The sequence below is a fragment of the Anarrhichthys ocellatus genome, unplaced genomic scaffold (genome assembly GCF_004355925.1).
Source record: "Anarrhichthys ocellatus isolate YVR2014 unplaced genomic scaffold, GSC_Weel_1.0 scaffold21, whole genome shotgun sequence".
Taxonomy (NCBI): domain Eukaryota; kingdom Metazoa; phylum Chordata; class Actinopteri; order Perciformes; family Anarhichadidae; genus Anarrhichthys; species Anarrhichthys ocellatus.
The window spans coordinates 2382281-2392470 of NW_022280051.1; the positions used below are offsets into that span (position 1 = coordinate 2382281).

The 10190-nt window shown below is 40.9% G+C and overlaps 1 protein-coding gene across 2 annotated transcripts; it reads right to left on the reverse strand.

The window, feature by feature from the left end:
• Window positions 1-260: 260 nt before the first annotated feature.
• LOC116389974 (transmembrane protein 53-like) lies at window positions 261-3546 on the reverse strand. 2 transcript variants are annotated; one of them, XM_031859147.1, is made up of 3 exons: window positions 3319-3546; window positions 1849-2510; window positions 261-1106 (listed from the first exon to the last, which is right to left on the reverse strand). In XM_031859147.1, exons 1-3 carry the CDS (start codon window positions 3330-3332, stop codon window positions 730-732), a joined length of 1053 nt encoding a protein of 350 aa, XP_031715007.1. In that variant the 5' UTR covers window positions 3333-3546; the 3' UTR covers window positions 261-729. The 2 variants fall into 2 exon arrangements, with proteins under 2 accessions (XP_031715007.1, XP_031715006.1); XM_031859146.1 differs by having other exon boundaries at window positions 3357-3545.
• Window positions 3547-10190: the final 6644 nt, after the last annotated feature.

Genomic DNA, 10190 nt, shown 5'->3' on the forward strand with positions numbered 1-10190 from the left:
TGTATACCCATGGCTGTATTAAGAGCACCCGAGCTTCTCCCTCTCCTGGGCTATTTCTGCCTTTAGCTGCCCGACATCATGCCTGTTCAAAAGCGCTTGTCGCCTGACCGGTTCTCTTTAAACAGACCATAGTTCACCCTCACAAGCGAACATACCCCATCATGCACCATGTGTATCCGAAATGTACGGATTACATACATGTATAGTGTTGCTTTTCTGCTGAAATAAATAGAGCAAACAAAAAAAACAGGAACAATGCAATTTAATTACATTTATTTAGTATAGCCCAGAATCAAAAAACACAAATTTGCCTCAAAGGGATTTACAATCCGTACACATGCGACATCCTCTGTCCCAGGACACTCATTAGAGCTCTACAAGTTGTATTCCACATATTGTGCAAAACCAGGTCTGGTATCCAAGTGCAACAACCACACATGGTAAGTACAACTACCAGATCTGGTACTAAGGTGCAACAATAATTCAATAAATAACACTTCCTGTGCAATGAAAGCATCACAAGAATTCACATTAATCAATTAATAAACAGTGCATATCACTTTAAATGTAACTTTAGCTGAAATCAAAACAACAAAGTCAAACAAATTAGGATGCTTAGAAGGAGAGACAAAATGTCTTTGGTAAATTACACCATTAATTATGCTGCAGCTGCAAGATAAGATCCCAGTGAATTATGTTTGGAATCATGAAGCGTCAAAATCTGTCAAACTACGCATTTAGGCCCCTAACATTTGCCCTGGAGGAGGAGATGGCAAGGGATTTTAAGTATTTCTCCAGCGTAGAGAGGTAGTCTTCTGGGTGGCATCGCATGTGGGCGGCATGCTTCGACACCTTCCACTTCCTGCTCTCCACAGTCACGCCCCTCATCCTCCAGTGGTCAATCAACTTCTCCATGTCAGCCGTGTCGCACATGGCGTCGTTTTCGCTGAAGAAGAAGAGGGCCGGTGCGGTAATTGGGCTGTCGTAGAAAGCCTGGATGCTGTTGTCGTAGATGTCTGCCGTGTGTTTTTTGAAGAGCCAGAAGTAAAGCATTGCGGCGTTTTTGACAAAGCTCTCTAGCCGTGGAACCAGAGTCTTTCCAAGGCCTGAATAACAACAAGAGAGAGTAAATAATCAAGAGGGTTAATATTTCATAACTAGTACAATCACATGTGTTTTTCCTACAATTTCTAATAAGGTGTATGGGTGTTTATTTGTGATGCACATCAGAGATGATGACATCCTGTATCCAAATATTTTGATGTATCATTTAAGACATTTCCCATGAAAGAAAAAGTCAAACATTACCTAGTTCCAGTTTCTTAAATGAGAGATTATGTTGCTTTTCCTTATCTTACATTAGTCGGTGGGTTTTGGACTGTTGGAAGGATAAAGCAAAATATTTGAGGAGATTGCCTTGGTAACTGTGGAACTGTAATGGGTACTTTTCACTGTTTTGTAGACCAAAAGATGAAATCTGGTAAATAATCAGCAGATTAATTAATAATAAAAACTGTTGGTTGCAGTTTTAGTAAATTACTTAACAGCAATGTTGCTCATTGAATAATAATTATAATCATTTCATTGAGCAAAGAAGCCAAAATGCTCCAGTTCTAGCTTCTCAAGCTTGAGCATTTGCTGCCTTTAGTTTCTTTATATCATAATAAAATAAATATCTTTGGGTTTTGGACTTTTTATTTTTTTCTTCAAGCATTGCCTTGGGGTCTGGGAAACTGTGACAGGAATGTTTCACTATTTTGGGAGACTTTGTAAACTAATTTATGCTTAAAAAAATAAAAGATGAACCAATAATTAAAATGAAAATCTTTATATACAGCCTTAACACACCTATCGCCATGTGCTCCAGAGTGCCGACCACCAAGCTGTCATAGATGTGCCCGATCACCCTCTGGTCCAGGCCTGCATGTTGTTTCCGTCCTTGAGCAACGTTGATGAGTGTCTGCGTGAAAGTGAAGCCCCCGATGGAGGAGGCGTGGACCAGCACCGCCCTCTCTGAGAACTGAGGCTGCTCCAGGACCTTCAACACCTCCATCCCGTAGTCGAGCCCCCATCGAGGCCACAGGAAGTGCATTACTTTGCTCTGGACCAGGAGGACATCCATGCCACGGTCCAGGTAGAGGTCCCTGTATTTGCCCACCGCCGCTGGCCGGGCACCGAGCCAGGAGAAGAAGAGAAGAAGAGGACGCGAAGTGGATGAGGAGTCTGATTGGTTTTGAGAGGATGCGGGTGTGCGTGAAGGTGAATCTGAGAGCAACGGAGAGGAGGAAGGATCTGCAGAGGAGGAGTCGCTGACGGGCAGAGCGGAGGGAGACGGGGAGGAGTTGGGGCAAAGTGCAGTGGAAGTCTGAGAGTCTTCGGCAGCAAATACTGTCTGTTCCTCTGCCACCAAGAAGGGAGTGTAATAATAAGTTATCCCCTCGCTGATCCTATTGGTTATGAACCTTGCTTGGTTGACTTGTTCAGACATGGTTGCGTCACTCCTGCAGAGACTGGAAAGATTAACAAACCTCAGATTTAATAAATCACATTCTGACAGAGAAGACAGAGAAATATATCTTCCCCCTGAGACCCGGAAAAATGAAAGGCTGGGTGGTGCAGTTATTTTTACATATACAATAAAAACATGCCAGTTTTTTTGAAAACATTTCAATACCATTGCCAATAATACTTTTCCATTTAAATTTCTAACCTTTATATTTTTACTCTTGTTTTTAATCTTGTGTTGTAATTAAAATGTTCTATTCTTGATGAATTGTTTCACTATATTTATCTTCATCGTATTGCTATTCAATGTTTGCACTGGTGTCAGTATTACTTATACACTTAATACTTCAATCAATCTCTGGCACATTTGGAATTAATGAAATTCGATCATCTTCTTGTCTTTTGGGCTATTATTCATCATCATCTATTTATAGACTAGTATTAGGCCCACTTTACATTTATTTTGCACTTTACCAATTAACATGTCCTCTACATACAAACAATTAAATGGATTTAGATTGCCATGTCACCCACGATCTGTGTGATACCGTCTGAAATATTAAGGGAGGATACAATCAAGGGTTTCCATCTTGTGCAGATGAAAAAGGGGGGGGGGGCATTGAGTTCACAGAAACGAAGCCGGGCTGTGAAGAGATACTATTACGCGTGCCTTTCACCGACGCAACAAAGTGCAACTGGAGCAAAAATGGCATCCAAAGGATCGCGTTACCGGGTCTCAGGAGGACGTAGCACAGTATCAGCCGACATTTATTTTATTAAATGCGGATGCAAGTTCCGCATAACAGGACTCACACAAGCAGCAACATCACAGCAACATATTATTATGTTACCCGGTGAAGAGCGCCAGATTCCCCATTCTACGGAGCCGGATTGTGCGGGGCCAGCCCTGGTCCTCCTGGTTGCCTGACAGAAAAAAAAGAAAAAAAAAAAGGACTTGGGAAGGTCGGTCAAATCATCCGCAGAGGTGGTGCTGGTGCGTCTCAATCTGATCCTCCATCGAGCGGCGTTTTCCTCCTAGTTCAAGTGATAGCGCCCCCCTCGGCGGTTGAGGTGGGTTCGGGTTTAATTCTGTTTAGTCAGGGGGGGCGGACTGTGAACGCACACCAGTGTTGGAGAGGTGAAAACACAAGTGTACAGGGGGGAAAAAATTATCGCACACTCGATGCAAAATATATTTAATACATTAATAATTTACCAACGTTTCGATACTCCGTCTCCGTCAGGGTAAAGAGGTACAGAAACAGCTCCACGGGATTTAAATAGGACACAGGTTTGTTTAATATATATAGGCTACACATTGTGGAAGAAGCATATAACTGCCTCACTCTCCAGGTATTTAAAAATCACCTTTAAAGGAATGCTTTGATCAAGAAAAGCTAATGTTGTACAGTCATCAAGAAATAGTATATATATATATATATATATATATATATATATATATATATATAACAAATAACATGTACACATGTTCTGTGTAGCCACGTTCTTTACGTTTGTATTTAATACAGTCAGAATTATCTTTACAGACAATGTTTTAGGGGAAGAGGATGACAACTATCCGCTCTTAGTTGGGGGGTGGGGGGGACACGTATCGACAGGGAAACATTATTCGGCTCAACACCGCCTACGAAGCAACTTCTTCTTCGTGTTCTTCTTTCTGATGTTTTGTATTGGCGGTTGGCAAACAACGAAATGTGACATTACCGCCGCCATCTGGTATATTGTGGATCAGAACAGTTCATTTAAGCCGCTTATACGCTAATAATAATAATAATAACAAATATAAATAAATATAATACAATTAATTAATGAACAAAACATATTTTGTTGGCACTTTTCATTCCATCTGTGCTTAATTACACTAATATGCATTATGACCTACTGATCAAATAACTGCAAGACATTTCAGTGTCACAAGATGGAGCCAGACTAACACAGGAAGAAGAGAACTTAACTGCTGCAGGATGCGGATGCATGTGTATAATAAACTTATTGATTCATTTATCATTTGTAATTTGTCATTTGACAACCTCAGTTTATACTAATACACCAAATCGAATGGCTCAATCCTATTTCAATCCTGGAAACTGTGATTGACGACTTCATCCACTGGAAGAAGTATTCAGATTACACAAGTAAAAGAAGATATACCACACTTTAAAAATAAAAGTCTTGCATTCAGAGTAAAAAGTACCGTATTTTCCTCTGAAATGTAGTGTAGAAGTATGAATTAAAGTACGCAGGTACCCCAGAATTGTACTTAAGTACAGTGTTTGAGTAAATGTATTCAGTTAGACCAAATAGCTTTTTATTAATTAATTAATTTTATATTGTTCTGACTTAGTTTTAACTTTAATTCGCCTAATTGTAAAGCACATAACTGCATATAAGTGATATATAAATAAAGTAAATTACATAATTATCTTCCTCCATCTCAGTTATTCAGTTCAAACTTGTCATTTGATCCTGTGAGATGCTGACCGCAAAATCTGATGTTCACAGTTGTTTTAGATCATTTCAACCAGGAAGTTCCACTTTAGCTGCTGGAAACATCCTGATGTGTCACGTTGGTCTACATTTAGACGGCTCAGTGGGAACATGAAACGTCTTCCACCAAACCAGCAAAAAGGCATCAACCTGCTTCAAGAGTTTGTTTGTATTCTCTCCCTGATCTTTCCTTTCACCCGTCTAACCTCACGTTTTCCCCTTTGAATTCAACTGCAGTAGCTTTAATATATAAATAAACATCTCATTGTGCTCTAACAGCATTACACATGTATCATCTTGTTCTATTCATTGAATCTATAGACCTCTGTATACAGTGTTTACTGAGGGAGATATTCAAACACACTTGGTTTTATGGCTGCATCATTCCATCAACTGTAATTAGTCTAGATGTATCATCTCATACACACTCCTTATGTGTTTCTTGAATGTTTTTTAAAAAGGGTTCGAACTAAGCTTGGCTGCACGGCACACATTTACAAATGTATGTTATTTGCATTAAGCCTCTATGTATGTTACCTTTCTTTTCATTGTGGCTTTAAAACCACAAAAACGACTTTTCCGGCATCACCGTCAGTTTGTCTCAGCGCTTCTTGCTGTGGATGTGAGGCGCGGTATTCATGACAGTGTTGTGTGTCGGTGACTGTAAAATGGCTGTCGCAGTTGTGATCGGGTCTTTCCATTCTTTCACATACAGGCAGCAGAGGCAGTTTTAGGTCATCGCATTCACTCACTTTCTTTTTCTCTCTCTCTCTCTTTCCCTGGATCTACTTTCCACAGTCGCATGCACCTTCCCCCACCGACACACACATTACCTTATATTTCCAGTCGGCTACTTCTTTTGACCTTCAGTTTGATTCTTAGTATTGATTCTTGGTTCATTCATATTTACATGAACAGAAATTTCCCATTTTTGTCAGGATCTTTGGTATCCTTGTAATGTGTATATCACATGTAAATATAATATCATTGTTTCAGAAAGCTGTATTAGCCTCCAATAAAAAAAACAGGATACTGTTGCGTGGAAACACCTTATCCAGGTTTCCATGGCCTCCTCAACCATCAAATAATGTCAAAAATAAACAATGCCGACCTATTGCTAACTGCTCTGCTCACCAGCTAGTCGCTAACTTTGTCTAAACCGTGAGCTAAAAGATGCTAAAACACTCCATAGAGCTGAGGGGAACAGCAAAGTCATGTGACCCACTTTACATTACACATTTGATCAATTGTTGATATAGAAATATGCATTAGTCCAGCTTTATTTTCAAATGTTTGGCTAACAGTCTGATGTTGTGTGCAAACTTGTGCGTGTGTGCGACAGATAAAGCCTGAGATTTTCTTTGCCTGGCTCAGCGTGATCACTTTCAGGCTCAGTCAGGCAGAAAAATGTTTTAAGTCCCACAAAAACAACACTCACCCCCTCGGCCATGCGCCTGTGTTACCCTCAGCACTAGCTACCCGACATCCCCATATATGTTCTCTATACATTCCCCTCATCAAAACTCTCTCTCCCAGGAAAGGAAAGCCCCCCCCCCTGTAACGCAACAAGGCCTTCTCACCCATCTTCCCCTCTCTGCACCTCAGACCACCCCTGTGTTGCTGCCGCGCAAATGCCCTGCCTTTCCTTTTTGCATTGTTTCACCGTGGCCCCTATTATCCAAGCAAAGAGAGAAAGTTGGGAGGGAGGGGAGGCAGACAAGAAACCGAAAGGGGAGGAGAGGAGAACGTGCCCTCTCTGTTCTGTGGGCAGGAGGGGTCCACCCACATCAGCGTGTGGAAAATCCGTCGCAGCTTCCTGCTCCGGTCTTTCCTTTTCACTCCACTCGCTTATCTCTGTCAGATTTCCACACACACACACACACACACACACACACACACACACACAACAACCCAAATTAAAGCAAAACCGGTATTGGTGCAGATATTGGCGCTTTTCTTTAAACTACAGTGTTGGGAGGCATAATTTAGCATTAACCAATTACAGGAAACATACAGAAATTTGCAGTATTATGATTACTCATGCTTGGAAGGCGAAGCAAATCTTATGAACCAAGAGCAAAGCCGCCTGGAGTCGTGCTTTTATACAGCAACATTCTCCATGTGCTCTGCATCAACGGAGTTAACATCTGATGTTCCCGGTAAAGGGCTCATCTCCAACATGTTCAGCTTTAGTCTAAATAGTAGAATCATCCTGCAAATGAGAACTCTAAACTTAAGCTAATTATGAGTCCATCTGACTTTTGGTTACAATCCCTGATTTGCTAGGAACTGTACATTGTGAATATACTTGTGAATATAGACTATGCATTCATTTAGAGCCATGTGCCAATTGGTGGATATAAGCCCACTCTCCTTTTAGCTCTACTTTGGTCTCTAGTTGCTAATGTTGCCTGCTGTTTGATGCTGAGCAGCTAATGTACAGTGGGATAGACTTGTTTTTTTTTTACTACTAACACATGGTTACTTAATCCATTGTTGATATAAAAGTATTGACTGCAGCAGCTGTAATCATTCTAGATATACATTTCCCCCTAAAACAAGGAAGCAGCGTTAAGGCTGACACAACAAGTGGCATGTTCGGCAACCGTTTCTTTACCTCTCTGCCATGTTTTGCATCAATCTCCCCCTTCCATCTTTCACCCTCCTCCATGAGAGGGCTGCGATTTGCATTCATAACATGCTCAGAGGCTGTTGACACCTGTCGTCTGAAGGAGGCGCTTTTTTTTTTTTTATCCCATCAATCTTCCTCATTGGTATGGAAACCATGTTAAATCCCCAGCAGGTGCATGTAGCTGATGTATTAAACATACAATCATTGATTACTGATGGCAAGCCCACGTCTCACTGGACCCACACGCACCAAAGCTCCATTGTGTTTTGAACAGTCTGCTATATTGTTCATTTAGGTGTTGCACCATGGGCACGGAGAAAATACTAGTTCCTGATTGGTTGGCGGGCCTCAGGTAAAATTGGGCAAATGCCTGCACTGTCAGTAGATAACAGTTAGTAGTGGATAAATACAGACTGCCACCACCAGCTGACGAACTGCTTTAGGCCTAAATGCATCTTTAAATTGAGTTGTCATAGTCCCCTGTTCATGCTTCATAAAAGGCAGTTACTTTAGAATCGTGAGAAGGGAAAGCAAAGTGATGATGGCACATTATTTATCCCAGAGGCCACTTCCCTGTATCTCTCAAGGAAATACAGATGATTTGTCCACCAAGGTCATCTCTGATCCTCATCTAACAGCCCTAATCATCCGGATCAAATCTGCAGGGAAAGCTGTCTGCGAACACATTCAAAAAAACACACCAGAACTTACCCACACACACATACACACACTTCGTCAAGCTTGAAGTACACATGCCAAAAGGAGCGAGACTTGAAACACACACATGGACGTTGTGTCGCTTGTTAAAAGAGTATTGGAATAAGTGTATTGGATTTCTCTCTTAGTCAGATTGTCTTCATAGATTTTTTTTAAAGGTTGTATTTACACCGTGACTGCTGCCGTTTCATATAAAGGCCTGGATTAATAACACGCCTGTTTTTATTTCAGTGAATTATCATTATGCAAAACGTGAAACACCATTAACAAATATTCATAAATGTTAACATCTAGTGGCAGAAAGGCCTGCGGCTACACACTCAGCATACAGACACACTCAAATCACACGTTTTCTATAATGAAAGCAAATGCTTAAAAACTTTTTGAGCTAAAGTTTTGGGGAGATTTCAGGTCTTGACCATGCTGCGACTATAAAAAGACAGCGAAAGGGCCCTGGGCAGGGTTCGTATAGATGGCAGAGCCAATAAACTATTGATAGAGTCCATTGTTGTTTTTTCAATACAAAGAAACTTTCATTGACCTCCACAATCTACCATTGTCTGGCACTTTCCGTGGGCTGGAGCCAGCGGACTGTACAGGGAGAGGACATCAGTGTGAAGCCACACACATACTGAATTCTTAGTATTCTCTGGGGGACGGAGATCTGCTTCACAGTGTCCTGAAGACGGACCTGACCTGAGAAAGCACGAAAAGTCCCTTAACACACTGAAGTCCACTGCCATTAGTCCCACTGATAACACAGGAATATGTGTACAAGTGCACGATGCGGTCCACAGGGGTTATCTTAAATTAGAAGAGGAAGTGTTCTCAGTATTACAGCGGGATGAATGGGCTGCTCTGATGAGCTGGAGTAGAAGATAACCTCACAGCAGGGGAAAAAGCAGTTGCAGCTTTTATCAGAGCTGCAACTAACGATTATTTTCTTGATGATTTCCTCTACTAATTAATGAAATGTCAGAGAACGGTGAAAAATTCTGATCACGATTTTCCCAGAGGCCAAAGTTTTGTCTTGAGATGTCTTCTTTTGGCCGACCAACAGTCCGGGACCCAAAAATATTCAATGATACAATGACTCAAACGGTTAATAGATCTTAACGCTCTTGTGTAATATGCATACAGATCGTGATAACTTCCGTATGTTATGTATATAAGACATTAGATATATTAATATCTACTAGTCAAGATCTACCAAGTGTTGTTGTGTCTAATATAATATGTTGTTAAGTTAAGAACCAGGCTTTAATCAAACCTTGCACTATATAATATCTACTGTCTTCAAAAAAGATGCTGCTTTCACCACAAAATAGTAAATTATTTATAGTTTGTTCCTTTTTACAATTCAGTTTGGTATAGGATATCCATTCTGTGTCAATCCCTTAGACTTTACAGTATTAGCATATAGCTTGACTGCTTTTGAAGGTCAGAATAATGCAGTCTGTATTTCAGGTGTACATCTTCATACAATACGTCCAATCTAATTCCAATCATTCTGTATATAAATAAGACAATACATTGACTTCCGTGTAGCAAGAAAGCTACACTTTTATCTCACTGGGGTAAAAGTAAAGGTGGTACAAATAGCAAGGAGAGTGAAGGTCAAATATGTTATTACGGCGATGTTGGGGAGGGGGCTTCATCACAGCCAGGACCCCTCAGCCACCACTCAGGAAACGATGTTTCCTTGGGCTGAGAGTTCACTAATTGTTTCTATATTTAGGAAATTCCTACGAATCATATGAGGCAAAGATCTGGGAAATGTTTGTGCACAACAATAACCCCCCCCCTCCATCGATTAGACACCTTTGAT

What these genes read in the sequence shown, in the direction of transcription:
- LOC116389974 (XM_031859146.1), bottom strand. Translation starts at nt 3,382, where the DNA reads ATGGGGAATCTGGCGCTCTTCACCGG. An exon ending in AATCTGGCGCTCTTCACCGG is followed by an intron (nt 2,511 to 3,356) that starts GTAACATAATAA and finishes TAATCTTTCCAG; the next exon opens with TCTCTGCAGGAGTGACGCAA. An exon ending in TCTGGAGCACATGGCGATAG is followed by an intron (nt 1,107 to 1,848) that starts GTGTGTTAAGGC and finishes GTTGTTATTCAG; the next exon opens with GCCTTGGAAAGACTCTGGTT.